Source organism: Schistocerca gregaria, chromosome 4 (genome assembly GCF_023897955.1).
Source record: "Schistocerca gregaria isolate iqSchGreg1 chromosome 4, iqSchGreg1.2, whole genome shotgun sequence".
NCBI lineage: Eukaryota > Metazoa > Arthropoda > Insecta > Orthoptera > Acrididae > Schistocerca > Schistocerca gregaria.
In genome coordinates, this window is record NC_064923.1 from 369,120,105 (window position 1) to 369,136,423 (window position 16,319).

At 41.8% G+C, this 16,319-nt stretch overlaps 1 protein-coding gene across 2 annotated transcripts in view; it reads left to right on the top strand.

The window, feature by feature from the left end:
* LOC126365867 (facilitated trehalose transporter Tret1-like) overlaps positions 1–16,319 on the top strand; it is a 459,878-nt gene that overhangs the window by 334,774 nt on the left and 108,785 nt on the right. For both annotated transcript variants that reach the window (XM_050008548.1, XM_050008549.1), the window contains 2 exons: positions 3,895–3,994; positions 15,463–15,649. In XM_050008548.1, the coding sequence (XP_049864505.1) occupies positions 3,895–3,994; positions 15,463–15,649 (287 nt within the window). The remainder of the gene's footprint in view (positions 1–3,894; positions 3,995–15,462; positions 15,650–16,319) is intronic.

The following is a 16,319-nucleotide window of genomic DNA, read 5'->3' on the forward strand; positions in this document are numbered from 1 at the left end:
AGTTGGAAAGTATTTGCAATGCTGTTCAAGTTTAGATGGAATACCATGTGGGCTGAGGCGTGAATGGAAATTTGGATTGAGGGGGGAGGTATACTAGGGTAGTTCGTGAAGTTATGTAAAGCTACCATGCTAGAGCAGCTTAGTGGTTAGCTCATCTGCCTACTAAGCAGGAGACCTGGATTCGAATCCCGCCCTTGTTACAGATTTTTCTTTTGGTGCTTCAGTCTACATATGTACGTCGCTTTATCAACAGACGACTTGGGCGGCTTACGAAGTCTTGGAGTTTCTCTGCTGGATTTATTACTCAAATTGCATCCAACGACTAGTCCACGTTCGAAATCACTGAGCTCCGCTGACTGGCCCATTCTGTTGTTACTGTTTCTCTACTGACAACACTATACTCTCCAGCTCCTTTTATACTGCTGGCAGGTCCATTTCTCGTGACATCTACTGCTCAGTTCCACACTAGATAGGTGTATCCGGATACTTTCGATCGGACAGCTTACAACTGTCTGTGAGGAAGGGAGAAGTCAGACACAGATACTAGTACATTAGAACAATTGTAATTCACGTATGAAAGAGGTCGCTTAAAAGAACATTATTCGGCTTGATTTCTTCACTATCAGCCATTTGTGAACGTGAGACCTTTATCAGATTGGATTAAACTGAAAACATTGTAAGAAGTGAAGCACGAATTTGTTTAGTCAACATGAGAGTTTCTCGGAAACGCTCAACAGTCTGCTGTGCAGGACGATACAAATGTGACCACGTGAATCATGGAGAGCTTTACTCAGGAAATTCAGAGCACGGTCTTTCTAAAACGAGTCAAAGAAACATACAGTGTCTTCCGAGATCTCGGGTAATGAACACAACGCTAAAATTAGAGGAATAGCAAATCAAATATCGTTGTCATAGGATCAGCATTTTACTAGTCAACGGTGGAAAAAGGAGCTTTTCATCGTTGAACTGATCAACGTTCATCAACGCCCCGACACAGATATAGCGTTTTTATGTCGCGTAAATACACTGACGGAAACAAATCGCAACACCAAAAAATAATTAATGAACAGTAATGAAATTTCGAGAATACATTTGTCTAGGTAACATTCACCGATTAGCCAGAACATTTCGACCACCTAACTAATAGCCGGTAGGTCCACCTTTGTCACGGATAACCGCAGCGATGCTTCGAGGCTTTGTGCAGTATCGCAGAAGAAGAACCAGCTTCTTGTAGCTCTATTACACGATCTGTACAAACTCAGTGAGGTGTTGATAAAGCGTCTTTGTCGTCTTAAAGGCTTTCTTGAATAACATCGACTCACCACGCCCAGTTTCAAAGCTAACTAACGCTCACGACCGTGGCAGCGTGTATGTAAAGCAATGCTGACGTTGATCCTCTTAGAGCCACTCATGCGACTTGGCGCGAAATTTTGCTAGATATCATCTTTCAGATGTAGAAACACGCCTACCAAATTTCGTTTATGTTGCACAATTCCTTCTTGGTTTTGAAATTTTTCTTCTATTATTGTAGCCGTGTTCATCCATCCGTATATCACGAGTGTACATGGTACATGTAAATTAACTGTTATTAAAACAGCTGCGGAATCCCTCTATGCCATATATTTCTCCACCACCGTAAACAAATTAAACCACATTAAAGGTCGCTTCACAGGTGTCTATTGTGTTAGCACTGTCCGTAATGTCATCAACTGGCTGTTAACAAATTCTAGACTGGCCTCAGTCTTCCTGAATGACGCAAATCAACTGCTGTTTTAACACACGAGGGATATTTTTTGGCTACCTCCGATCGGTTGGGAAACGAAAACCACAGTGAAAATCTAAAATGTTTTATTTGCGACATTTAGGTACACCTTCTAGCTATTTCTGTTCGCCGCCGCTCGAACTTAGACATTTGTTATACGATGGTACCAACTTCCCCATACCCTCATCATTGAAGGCAGCCACCTGTGATTTCCGCCAATTCTGTACTCTGGTCTGCAGAACGTCGTCTGTGTCAAAATTCTGTCCTCATAGCCAGCAGTTGATGTGAATGAAGAGGTGAGAATCAGAGTGAGCCAAGTTCACACTGTATGGTGGGTGGTTAACACTTCCCATCGAAAACGCTGTGGGAGTGCCGTTGTTGCAGCTACAGTGTGCCGTTGAGAATTGTCATGAAGAAGGAAACGCATGACAGTTACGTTACGTGGGCTGCATGAAATCAGGCGAAATCCCTCGGCACGACCTTCGCATGTGACTTATCTACTTGCTAACTGTACACTCAGAATTGAGAAGTGAGTAGTGACGCGATAGACCGGCATACCAAAGACACCGTGCAACACATCTCCACAAAATTTTACTTGATTTTCACTGTCGTTTTAATGTCGCAACCGACTGAAAGTTGAAAACAGGTAACCCTCTTATGTTTCGAAAACCATTACTTTGTACCTGTAGATGCAATAAATGTGTAAGATGTTTCACTTGAAATGATGAAACTTGGATTACCTAATCATAAAAGTCTTTTTATGAAATATTAAATTTAGCTGAGATGAGACATGTTTTACTGAATCATGTATGCCTCCACAGCTGAGTGGTCAGTGGTGCAGAATGTCATACGAGGGGCCCCGGGCTCAATTCCTGGCTGGGCAGGAGATATTCTCCCCTGAGGGACTGGTTGTTGTATTGTCTTCATCATCATTTCATCCTCATCGACACGCAAGTCGCCGAAGCGGCGCTAACTGAAAAAGACTTGCACTTTGCGACCAGTCTAACCGACGGGAGGCCCTCGCCACATGACATTTCATTTCACTGAATCATTCTACATGCCGTTCTTAGATAAAATTTGCCCGAGTGTGGTATGTTTTGAAATATTTAGGCATACAAAGAGGTACATCACAATTCGGACTCGACCAGGATGTTTGTTTCCGGCATGTTTTTCCCTTCTGGCTCTACCGACATTGGAACACACTTTGCAGACACATGTTGGATGCGGCTTCTTTTATGGAGCTTTTTTCTAACACAGTTGTTTTGAAAAAGTTCATTTAGTGAATAACAATATTTCATACACTTCGCTATATTATTTTCTTTTATCTGTTACTTACCTAGGCATCCAGTCAAACAGAAATCGGGATCAATACCAGAATCATCCACTTACCTTTCTGAACAGGAATCTCTGATCTTTTTTCTTCCAGGGAATTTAAACCATGGCTATCATCGAAATTCCCAGAGCCAAAACTATGTAGAGCTCGAGTAGAGTGCCAGCAAAGATGCAGGTAGCAGGCGCAAGCAAAACAGAAATATAGAAAGCGGGTTTTTGGAGTACACATAGTTCAGAATCATTCAACATACAACTTAAGAAATCTTATGGTGGGTCATTAAAAATACAACAAATTACGAGCCACGTGTTAGGACAATGCAGAGACCCTTCCTCCTCAGTCCACATGACTACCAAGAAAGGACAGGAGGCACAATGTTGACTACGAATTTTTACGCACAGCACGAGCAAGACACGGGCGCAGTCCGCCTGACGTTAAGTGCCGCTGCTCGAGTCGTACTCGGGCTCCGTCCAGACTTCGCTAATAGGGATCCAAAAACTAACCCCAAAAGTCAGTCAAAACTATTTGTTTTCTGAGAAAAAGGGTTAAAGTTTTTAAAAAATCTTTTTTATGAGGTTACCGGTTTCGGTCTAACCTCAAACTGATATATGTACATACAATAGAATTCTATCGCACGTATATATTTCAGTGTGAGGTCTGAAGATGGTTTAAAACAGACCGAAATCGGTAACCTCAAAAAAAAAAAGTTGCTTGCGATTGTGATTGTTCATGTTCATTTTAAAGTAATAAAAAAACCACTGTTCTTAAAAATTGAAGGTTTTAATTCTCATCTCCTTTGCAGATCGTCGACGCCGAATTATGCTGAGAAGCGGGAGCAGCAGGAGGGTGGTCCGCGACCGAAGGAGGACCTCAGGAAGAGGATCCGCGCAGCCTTGCCTCAGGTAAGCCACCTGAGGTGCTGCCTGAAGTGCTTCAAAGTGAATCACACTGTGACCTACTGCGTGATAATATAATGTCACCGTACGCCTGCCTTTCGTCATGTTCACAGTCAGGGGTTAGACGTTACTTCCGTTCCATCTTCGTGGGTCACCTTTATTCGTGGCATCGCCTTCTCGCTCTTCCACGACTTCTTTTTGCATGTGGTACATACTCCATGGGTTGCAGTGCAAATCGCTGCTCTAACGTCCTTTCACATGGTCCTTCCAATTATTTCATTATTCATCTATTTGATAGTTTATTGGTTCAAATTTGAAATTTCCTTGTACAAAATTTTGTACATCCTTGCACGGCTGTTAGGAAACTCATTTCAGATGCTTGTTTGAATCTTGTTTATCCGTCGTTTGATAAGCGTCTAGGTCTCATGGCAGAGAGAAGCACAGGAACTGTCGGAGTTTTATAAAATGTGTTTTTTTTCTTTCTGGCATCATTATTTGAAGTTGTACTTACATTGCCACAAATATACAAAAATTTTATCAGTTTTACGTACATTTTGTTCGTATAGAAACTTATTTACTTCGCAAGATAGATAAAACTTGTTACTCCTTCGATTACTTTGTCCAAAATAATTACTTATGGTCGTATACGACCAACTCCTCTAAATGGCGCTATTATTATCGGTAGATGTATTGATTTTATATTTTTGGCACGATAAGCTCAGCTTTCAGGTAGCGGTTAGCAGTTTATTTTCATCACCATATACAATTAATTGTTGATAATCGATTAGCTTTACTTTCGTAGTGTACTTTTACACAAGGGTGAACTTAAATTCCACGTGTTTAAGAATACTGCATTGAACGTATCAAGAAGTGCAAGCGATTGACTACATCCCTTTGTAACCCGTTGATTTACTTGTATTTCATCAGATATTCTTAAGTCTGTTCGCCCATGCGTGTTGTGAAGGAATGTTGATTAGATTCTATGTATCCATTTGGACAAGTTTTTATTGTGTCATAGTTATGGCATCAATCATTTGCCTTTGATAATGACATATTGTCAAAACGCATAAGATGTACTGAAATGATAAAATTGTGGTCAAGACATCTCAAAATGTTGAAGTACATATTTATTTGCTCACTACATAGGGTTTGGAGATTTGTGTGGACGCAAGAATATTGCCGTACTATTCTCAAAGGATGGATAAAGGTCACCTAGATTTTTTAGTACTATTCATATCATAAAGTGTGAAAGTGCTGTGACATTATTATTGTCACCTAGACCGTTGAGTCGAGGTAAATGTTGGTGCACGCTACGGCAGGGTACGAGTACACTGGGAATCATATGAGGCAATGCATACAAGTTCACCAACAGGACTACGTTCAGTCATACTGTGGAGATATCATACAGGGCATGTTTCACAGGATGAAACGAGGTCTCTCATACACCTTGCCACTTCTCTCAACGACAAAAGCAGTGAATCCGTTGCTCCCTCTACAGAACCGTTCAGGTAATCTGTAATCACGCTAAAATATTTGGAGGCACTTATGAGTCTGCTGGTGTGACCCTGTGAAAGTGTGGAAAAAAAAGCGGGAGGGGTTTCTGTGCACATTAAATTAATTTATACGTGACACAGGTACGCGACGCAAAAATTTGTATTTACAAAAAAAAAAAAAGTAAGGAATCTGTTGATGACTTTAGCAGCGAGAGCAACATGGAATAGCTTACTAGAAATATGTAAACTAGATTAACGATAGAACCTTCACCACATGGCTGTGGAAGCCATTTCAGGCGTGTATGTTCTGACGTAACCTTCCCTGACTGTTATCTTACACAAGCCACGAGCAAGCACCTTCGACAGCTGGCCAAACGCAGCCCCATGGTGCAAAAAAGCGGCCGATGCAAGCTGCTTGCTGTGTCACTTGCACGACACTGTCGGCAATCTCAGCGCTCCTACATCTAACTGCCAAAATTAACGCCCATTTTGTCACACCAAGACTTGCAAATCGGCAGCCCTGTACTTCTGTGCAAAATTACTTTCAATTTGAATAAATCTGTAACTGTGTGATGAAAGTAAAACCAGGGAACAATTTAAAGAACTTACTATCTGTTCGTTCATTAACTGTGTGGGTGACACACAACAAATCTCTTCGAGTGACGGAATGTAATAGAATGGCTTATTACTCTACTGTCGAGATTTAATTGGTGAAGCTAACACAAATGTTACAAATTACGAGAACTATCTGTTCTCGTAATTTATAATATTTGTGTTGAGTTGACTTATTAAAGTTCGGTAATCGAATAATTAGTGATTGTATTACATTTCGTGACTCAAAGCGATACATCTTGTTTCACCCACTCTAGGTGGAAATTTGCTATTGATTTCAATATTCTAGTTCTTGCGTTTTGAGAGTGGAGGGCAGCTACAGTTTTGGGAACGAAGTGCCGCAACCACTGACGTCACCTGACCTCAGTCCTATTGGGTTCATTAGAGACACAATCGAATGAGACATTTAGGCCCCGGACTCTGCTTCAACGACGTTTGAGAGTTATGAACTGCATTTGAGTGATTATCCGAAACGATGAATCCCCGCCATTCTGGAGTCTTGAGCAGTTCTTGGCACGAGTCGTTACCCCCACTCTCCAAGGCAACAGATCGTACTATCTCCGGCTAATTCAGCTGTTTGAGGATAGAGTTGTGCCTTCATCATCATATTAAAGTAGTAATCGTGTAGACCCCAAGAGGACTGCAGCGAAAATCTAACAAATTTTGCACTGAGGCTACCAGTCACGACCTTACAAAGCATCGGCTGAATAATTGGAAACGAATAATGGTCCTACTTTGAGCTGCTCCTCATAACGCGTCATAATGTATCCAACGTCTGGTGGTACAGTGAAACACAGGTAATTTCACTATGCTCTCGCCTCTAGTGATATACAGAAAAAGGGTGAATTCAACGTGCGTACTACCTATGGTGGTATAGCGAAAGACACAACTAGAGAGGCGAATAACGCAAAATTGTGTTGATTGATGAGCGCAGAACCCACCCACGTCGTCTGCCAGTACAGTGACAACTAGGCAACGTAGCATGAGGCAACAACTAACAGGAGCAAGTCCGGATATCACAGTAAGAGGAGACACAGACTACAACTGCAAGACTATAGTGTTTGTCGAGGGAGCAATGGCTATTGAAAGATGTACGAAGTGTGTTCAAGACGTAACGGGCATTTTACAATTTCACATGTTGTATCAGAATCGTGCGATTTTCTCGTTGTTATATGAGTTAATGTGTCCGAAAAATATCTGTACTATGTTAGCAATATGAATCTGCTGTCCGCCGTCAAAAAATGTTTTACGCAAATGTATCAGAGAATTTGTATTTAAATTTGCTGTAAGAACGGTATAAAGTTGAACAAAGTTATAGAAACGTTAAATATTGCCTTCGATGAGTCTGCTTTGCGCAAAACAAGAGCTTACGAGTGTTACAAGCGTTTGTAAGAAAGCTTTGAAGACATCGAAGATGACGAGAGCCCTGGACGCCGGAGCACATCATCAGACGATGAAATAGTGGAAAAAGTTATAGAAATGATTATGAACGATCGCTGAATCGCGATCAGAGAAGCTGCTGGTGATGTTGGCATGTCATCTGGCTCGTGCAATGATATTTTTTCGGAAGTTCTGATTGTGAAACATGTGAGGTCAAAATTCGTTCCAAAGCTGCCGAATTTCGAAGAAAAACAGCGTCGAACGCAAGTTGTTCAGGAGACGCAACATGAAGTCAACAACGATACTTGTCATAACAGATGATGAAATATGTGCTTACCGATATGACGTCGACATTGAGGCTCAACTGCCCCAGTGAAAGCCCTCTGGGTCGCCGACTCCAAAATACCTCAGCAAGTGCGCTCAAATGTGAATGTTAGGATCACTGTCGTTGAATTTTAAGGCACAGAACACCATGAGTTTTTGGTGTAAGGTCGAGCAATATTATTCTGTATGCGTGAAGTTGTCAGAAAGAAACACCCGGATGTGTGACGAAATAATAGATGGATAATCAACAGGTATTACTAAGTTACTTATTCGTAAATATTTGGGGAAGAAGCAATAATATAAGGATACTATAGCTTCCGTATTGGTCAGATGTGACTTTTTTCTCTTCCTAAAATTAAATAAACTTAAAGAATTGTCGTTTTACATGCAGAGATGGGACTGAAAAGTATCGGTGAGGGAGCTAATAGCTATCGGAAAGTGGAGTTCCACAAGTGTTAAGGGGAACTCAAAAAAGCGGTGGCTTAAGTAGATACGAGGAATGTTCAATAAGTAATGCGACACATTTTTTTCTGAAAGCAATTTAATTTTATTTAAGATTCCATTCCGTACTCTTTTGACTTCCAAAACCTGTTTCTCAACATAATCTCCGTTCAATGCTACGGCCTTACGCCAATTATTGGTGGGTCCTGTATGCGCACATGGTACCACCCTACTGGTAGACGTTGAAGCCAACGTCTCTCTGAATTAATAACCTCCCAATCATCCAAGCACTGCATCCATGTAGTGCATCCTTCATTGGGCCAAATAGATGGTAGTCGGAAGGTGCAAATCCGGGTTGCAGCGAAGATGAGAAAGAACAGTCCAAGGAAGTTCTGTGAGCTCCTCTCGGGTACGCAGACTCTTATGAGGTCTTGCTTTGTCATGGAGGCGAAGTTCGTTTACATTTTTGTGGCGACGAAAACACTGAAATCGTCTCTTCAGTACACGTCAGAGTTGGTCGTTGCACCATGAGGGAGGACATCGAACAGAATAGCCCCTTCAGAGTTCCAGAAGACCGTCGCCATGTCCTTACCGACTGAAGGTGTATCTTTGAACTTATTCTTCAGATGAGAGAGGAGTGGAGCCACTCCATTGATTATAGTTTTGTTTCCTGTTCGAAGCTATGAACCCATGACTCATCGCTTGTGACGATGTTCAACAAAACATTGTAATGATCAGCCTCGTAACACGCGAGAAACTCCCCTCAGTTGGTCCTTCGTTGCTCATTATGGACTTCTTTTAGGCGGCGAGGAAGCCAGCAGGCACGCACCTTCGACTACCGCAGCTGGTGTACGAGTGTACCTGCACTACCGACAGAGACGTCCACTACTGCAGCGATGTGTTTGTATTTCATTGATCACGTCGAATGAGAGTGTCCGGACGTTCCACTATTGTAGGGGTCACAATTGTGTGCGACCTACAGGCACGTGGGAGATCGGACAGGTTTTGCGATAACTGTTTTGATGATGACAGACGCCACGCTCAGTGACGCACCGTGCTCTTGTTCACTGCCAGGCCTCCGTACACATTCTGCAAGCGGCTATGAGTATCTGTGATGCTCTGATTTTCCGCTGAAAGAAACATAATGTCATCTCTCTGCTTCGGATGCAACTCACAGACGCTATTCTGAAGGCTACCTATAGTGCCACCAACTACAGGAACTTCATGAATATGAAGGGACTGAAGCGATAATATTCCAAGACGTCTCACAGCAAATTCTGCATTCATTTCGACCGAAACTGTCTGAGAAGAAAATGTGTTTCGTTATTTATTGAACGCAGTTCGTAATACCGAATGGGAACTGTTCTGCAGAGGATAACATTTTTTGGATTTTATCCAAGGCATCATCTTGACTATTAATAAAATAATTTCGTACGACCCGTAGGACAAGACTCATGAACACACAGTTTGGGTTTTCCAGTGCACTCTACAACATGTTGGTCGATTCCTCTGGAAAATACGATCTACACAAATGTCCCACGACGAACATGGGTATGATATGGTGGGAACCGTGTTGCCAATACATCGGTCGATCAGGGGCGACGACAGGTGGAAGCTTCTTGGGACGTTAGCTTCTGAATTGACGTTCGACACGTCTATGATCACGCACGTGCACGACAGCAGGGTTGCATTGTCTCTACATCAGGTTATGCAACGTACTGAACCTACTGTCCAAGACGTATACCATTAATCGATATTTGCCAGTTATACCAGTTGCATGTTTGTGTCTGACCTAAAGCGGCGACTCCAATAATTTTCAGTGGCTGACGTGGTTGCAAAACAGCAAACTCGCGAAAAGTCGATACAAACAACTAACCAAATTACTCTGCTCGTAACCACTCGCCATACTGATAAAGAAGGATGTATGGGCAAAGGTCTGTACTCAGTTCAAAATTGCCTTAAGGCTTGTGGCCACTAGGAAGTAAACTTCCGCACGTTGCTTGCGGAAGTTATTTCTGAAGTTTTTTCATGTGGTAACACGTCCAGAAAGTCGCATTCCTCTAGCTGCTGTAAGTTAGTGGGAACAGTTACTTGCATACTCCTACAAGTACTTGCTGGATATTTTTCTGAAACTTGCAGAAGTTGTGTGAGTTCAACACCTGTACGAAAATGCCAATGTCGCAAACACAGAGAGACCGAAACAAATACATTGTTGGAACTCCTAAACATATTGTTTGTTAGTGTAAGGACGCTTAATGAATTGACCGATTATTTTGTTTCACCATGAGAGTAAGTAGAATAATAAATAGGACAACAGTTCGCAAAAATTGATGATTAATTAAAAGATTATTTCTTGGTGATAGAGCTAGCAGCATTTTTTAATCCTGTTTTCGAATAATCGATTGTACAGTAGAAAAGAGATGTACGAAACTTGCATACGACATTCTCAAAAATTTTTTATCAGAATGCAGTCCTCTGTTTCATTGGACAATGCTTTTCCATAACTTAAATATGTGCGTTTCTGTATCCACTCACTTCATCCAAACATTTCTGTTTTTTTTTTCTTAATTGCGACTTTCTTAACGAATTTTCTTCAATAATAATAATGCAACAACGGTGGAGGCTACAGTGTTTTTTAAACCACAAAACAGTAATCTTCCATTTGCCCATGTTACGACGCAGCTCTTGTGGTAACACTTCTGCAGGCACCTGGAGAAGCGACTTGCAGAAATAAACTTACACAAGTTTTTGTCCTGTGTGAGTACTTCAGCGAGATACAAAGGAAGTAATGGGGTTAGACGCAGGGGGGATGCGTAGCACGTTTACACCCAACCCCACGAGGCCTGTAATCGCAGCAGCTACCGAGGTTCCCAAACTTTCATCACCATCACTACAACACTTGACAACTTGCACTAAATTTCACACATCTTGCCTGTTGGATCGTCCGTTGCAAGTAGATATTGTGTGTGTGTGAGTGTGCGTGCGTGTGTGTGTGTGTGTGTGTGTGTGTGTGTGTGTGTGTGTGTGTGTGTGTGTGTGTGTGGGTGTGGCTGTGTGTATTTCCGTTTCTTACAGTTGTGGAATTAACATTTTATCTGTTAGTATTGTGTTATTTGTCGTGTGTTGTGTGGTATTGAGCAACGTCAGTAGCAAGTTCGTCAAATGCTATTTAAGTATAAGTTCGACGTCGCTTTCTTGGCCAGGGGTTTACCGTACGAGGTCAGTCGAGAGAAACGCTCTGCACGTTTCAACAATTGTTCTTGTTAGTGCTCCTAAACATTATGTTATTGACTAGACATCTACCATGGAGAAGAAAAAGTTGAGATGAAATTGATTGGCTTCAGCATCACAATGTCGATCTAAGCAAGCAATAATCCTTAAAAAAAATGTGGAAGTTATGGATCTAATATCTTTCCACAAACTACCGTTTTCCAGACGTGAAATAGACGAAACGGATAAAAATATATGTGCATACTGACGTAAGGTTACCCCATTATCGCTGCCATTTAAACAAACACAACTGAAATGTGCAAAAATTATAAAAGTTACACTCACAGCGAAAGTAACAAATTTATTCTGTCTGCTGTCGCAGCGCTCACCAACGAAGAATTATGAAAGTCACCTTGGAAGACTGAAGTTGGAAGACTGTCAGTCATACGCAATCTGGAAAAAGCATGACAGAATGAAGTTATTTTAGACCAATTGGAAAAATGCATAATGAACACACGACTGTCTTGTAAACTATTTCTTCACAATCTGTTTCTGTCGTAGGCCATCTTCACAGTCGAAAGATATCTTTTACAAAGGCAACATCACAACACATTCACGCTTTTAGATATATTATGAAGCCCATTGATGACTTGAAAAACATCAATGTTCTTCATGTCTAAAAGCATTAATTTCATGTGACGTTGCCTATGTAACAGATATTTTTCCTCTGTGGAGATGGCCTGTGATCGGAATCGGCTGTGAGTAAATAATTTAAAAGACAGCACTGTGTTCATCATGTACTTTTGCAAATATACTGAAGCTGTTACTATCTGCTTGAAAAAATGTTTGCCTTATTTTAGACAAATCAGTTGAGGAAATGATCAAGTGATTGATTAAACAATAGTAAAGCTACGAGTCTAATGACAGTAGAATTCTTTAGTTGTCGCCATAAAAACGATTTACAGTAGGCAAAATCACATTAGAAAGCTATTATCGGGAAATGTGTCCGAACGAATTTCATGTGTGGAGTTCAGTCTTTATCATACAAAATAAGTCTCTCTCACTGCAATATAATTGCTGCTACATCGAGGCAATGTATTTTGTATTGCAACTGCTGCAAAAAAGACACGGTTTCCCCCTTTCAACACTCAAAAATATTTCTTTTGTGGTAGAAATCAGTGGGCAGCCTGACCAGAAAAAGAAATAAATGTAGCCATGCGTTCCTCGTAATAAAAACAAACGGATGAATGCTTAGCATTCGACATGGGAGCGGAGCATTATGCATCTCATGCAACTCACATTCTCTCGTATTAGAAATTATTGACAGAGTATCGGATGAGAAGATGAAAACTTCATGTATTTTAGCCTAGATTTAATAACAAAGAAGTTTCCCACACGTCGAAAATTCGGTAGTGGCGTCAGAAAACGCATCTTCGTAAAGTGTCCATATATCTTCTTAATAATTTGTTGTCGTAAATAAAACTACTTGGAAAAGGAGGGAGGTATGGAAAGGTTTCAGTTAGATTACATCGTGGTCAGCCAGAGATTCCGAAATCGGATACTGGATTGTGAGGTTTATCCAGTAGTAGATACAGACTCAGATCATGAATTAGTAGTGATTAAGAGAAGGCTGAAGTTTAAGGCACTAGTCAGGAAGAATCAATGCGCGATGAAGTAGGGTGCTAAGGAATTAACGGAAACGCTTAAAATTCTCTGAGGCTATAGATACTACGATAATCAGTAACTGTGTGGGCAGTTCAGCTGACGAGGGATGGACATCTCTAACAAGAGCGATCACAGACACTGGAAAGAATACCATACGTACAAGGAAGGTAACTACGTAGAAACCATGGATAACAGAAGAAATACTTCTGTTGTTCAATGAAAGAAGGATGTACAAAAATGTTCAGGGAAATCTAGGAATACAAGTCACCTAGGAACGAAATAAATAGGAAGATAAATAGGAAGGGCAGAGAAGCTAAGGCAAAATGGCTGCACAAAAATTGTGAAGCAATTATAAAAGAAATTATGGTCGTAAGGACGGACTCAGTGGGTAGAAAAGGCAAAACAACCGTCGGTGAAAGTAAAAACAAGGGCTGTAACATTAAGAGTGCAATGGGAATTCCACTGGTAAATGCAGAGGAGAGATCGAACACGTGAAAAATAGTGCGTTAAAGGCCTCTACGAAGCGGAAGATTTGTGTGATGACGTGGCAGAATAAGAAACAGGAGTCGACATGGAAGGGATGGGGGATCCAGTACTAGAACTATAATTTAGAAGATCTTTGGACGACATAAGATCAAATAAGACATAAGGGATGGATAACAATTCATCTGGGTTTCTAAAATCATAGGGAGAAGAGGCAACAAACGACTATTCATGTCGCTGTGTAGAATGATGAGACTGGCGACTTAGCATCAGACATTTGGAAAAACATCATCCATACAATTCATAAGATTTCAAGAAACGACAATTGCGATAATTATTGCACAGCTGGTTTAACATGTATGCATCCAAGTTGCCGACAAGAATAATATACAGAAGAATGGGAAAGAAAATTGAGGATGTGTTGGATGATACGTTTACCTTTCCTAAAGCCAAACTGAACAGAGAGACAGTTCTGACGTTGCGGTTGACAATAGAAGCAAGACTAAAGAAAGTCACATTATTTGTCGACCTGGAAAAAGCGTTCGACAGTGTAAAATGGTGTAAGATGTTCGAAAATCTGAGAAGAATAGGGGTAAGCTATAGGGGAGATGGGAGGATATACAGTGTGTATGTAGTCTTTCGCTCCTACTGTTCAATCTGTACATCGAAGAAGCAATGATGGAATTTTAAAAAAAGGTGCAGAAGTGGAATTAAAATTCAAGATCAAGGATACCTATGATACCATTCTCTGATGATATTGCTATTCCGAGTGACAGAGAAAAAAATTACATGATCTGCTGAATGGAATGAACAGTCTAATGAGTACAAAATGTGGACTGAGACTAAATCGAAGAAAGACGAAAGTAATCAGAAGAAGCAAAAATGATAATAGAGTGAAACCTAACAACAGAATTGTGATTCACGAAGTAGATGAAGTTAAGGAATTCTGTTATGTAGGAAGCAAAGTAACCCATGATGGACGGGTCGAGGAGGACATAAAAATCAGACTAGCACTAGCAAAAAAGGGATTCCTAACTAAGAGAAGTCTGCTATTATGAGATATATGTCGTAATTTGAAGAAGAAATTTCTCAGAATGTACGTTTGGAGCACGACATTGCATGGTAGTGAGACACGAACTGTAAGAAAACCGGAACGGAAGAGAATCGAAGCATTAGAGACGTGGCGCTATAGAAGAATGTTGAAAATTGGGTCAACTGATAAGGTAAGGAATGAGGAGGTTACGCGGAGAGGAAAGAAATATATGGAGGAAATATATGGAAAACAATGACGAGAAGAAGAGAGAGGACGTTAGAACATCTGTTACGAGATCACATAATAACTTCCATGGTGCTAGAGGGAGTTGTATAGGGTAAAAACTATAGGGGAAGACAGAGATTAGAATACATCCAACAAATAATTGAGCATGTAGAGTGTAACTGCTACTCTGAGATGAAAAGGTTGTCACGGAAGAGGAGTTCGTGGCGGGCCGCATCAAATAAAAAAAAATAAGTAAAAGAAGAGAGAGAGAGAAAGAGAGAGAGAGAGAGAAGAGAGAGAGAGAGAGAGAGAGAGAGAGAGAGAGAGAGAGAGGACGTAGTGCAGTTCTTCCAGAGCATACTGATGTCAGTTCCATCTTCGTGCACTGAACCGTTTGCGAGTTTGAATGAGTTGAATGAAGTGGAATATGGAGGTTTGTATTCTATTTGGGATGTAGCAATCCTGCTCCATACCTTGACATGCTCTCGCCGGAGTGTCAGTCCCTACATAATTTTGAACTATGTATAGCGGTATTTTGGTGTACGTGTAACCATTTGCACTGTCATGCAAGAGTACAGTAGTGGCGGGTGGTGCGTTGTGTGCTGAAGGTGCTGGCGACGTCGGCGAAGAACGTGCTGCTGCTTGGCTACGGCATGACGCTGGGCTTCCCCACGATCGTCATCCCAGCGGTGAGCAGGCGGCCCCTGGTAGCCGGCGACGCGGGCAACGCGACGCTGGGGGCGGCGGAGGAGCCCGGACACCTCACGCTCACCGACGCCGAGCTCTCCTGGTTCAGTGAGTACGCCTCGCATCGGCCAATTAAACGAGCCCCATTACGAGGGCACCACTGAAATTGCCAAAATCAAACACTGCATATTTTTAAAAAAAATTAAATTACTTTGCACGAGATTTGGCATCTAGGACATCCGCAACTGCGAGGCCTGAAATTAATTACCTAAGACATATCCCCCCCCCCCCCCCCCCGACCGTCCCCACGAACCATGGACCTTGCCGTTGGTGGGGAGGCTTGCGTGCCTCAACGATACAGATAGCCGTACCGTAGGGGCAACCACAAGGGAGGGGTATCTGTTGAGAGGCCAGACAAACGTGTGGTACCTGAAGAGGGGCAGCAGCCTTTTCAGTAGTTGCAGGGGCAACAGTCTGGATGATTGACTGATCTGGCCCTGTAACACTAACCAAAACGACGGTCTTTCTGTTGTGGTACTGCGAACGGCTGAAAGCAAGCGGAAATTACAGCCGTAATTTTTACTGGCGGTATGCAGCTTTACTATATGATTAAATGATGATGGCGTCCTCTTGGGTAAAATATTCCGGAGGTAAAATAGTCCCCCATTCGGATCTCCGGGCGGGGACTACTCAAGAGGACGTCGTTATCAAGAGAACGAAAACTGGCGTTCTACGGATCGGAGCGTGGAATGTCAGATTCCTTAATCGGGCAGGTAGG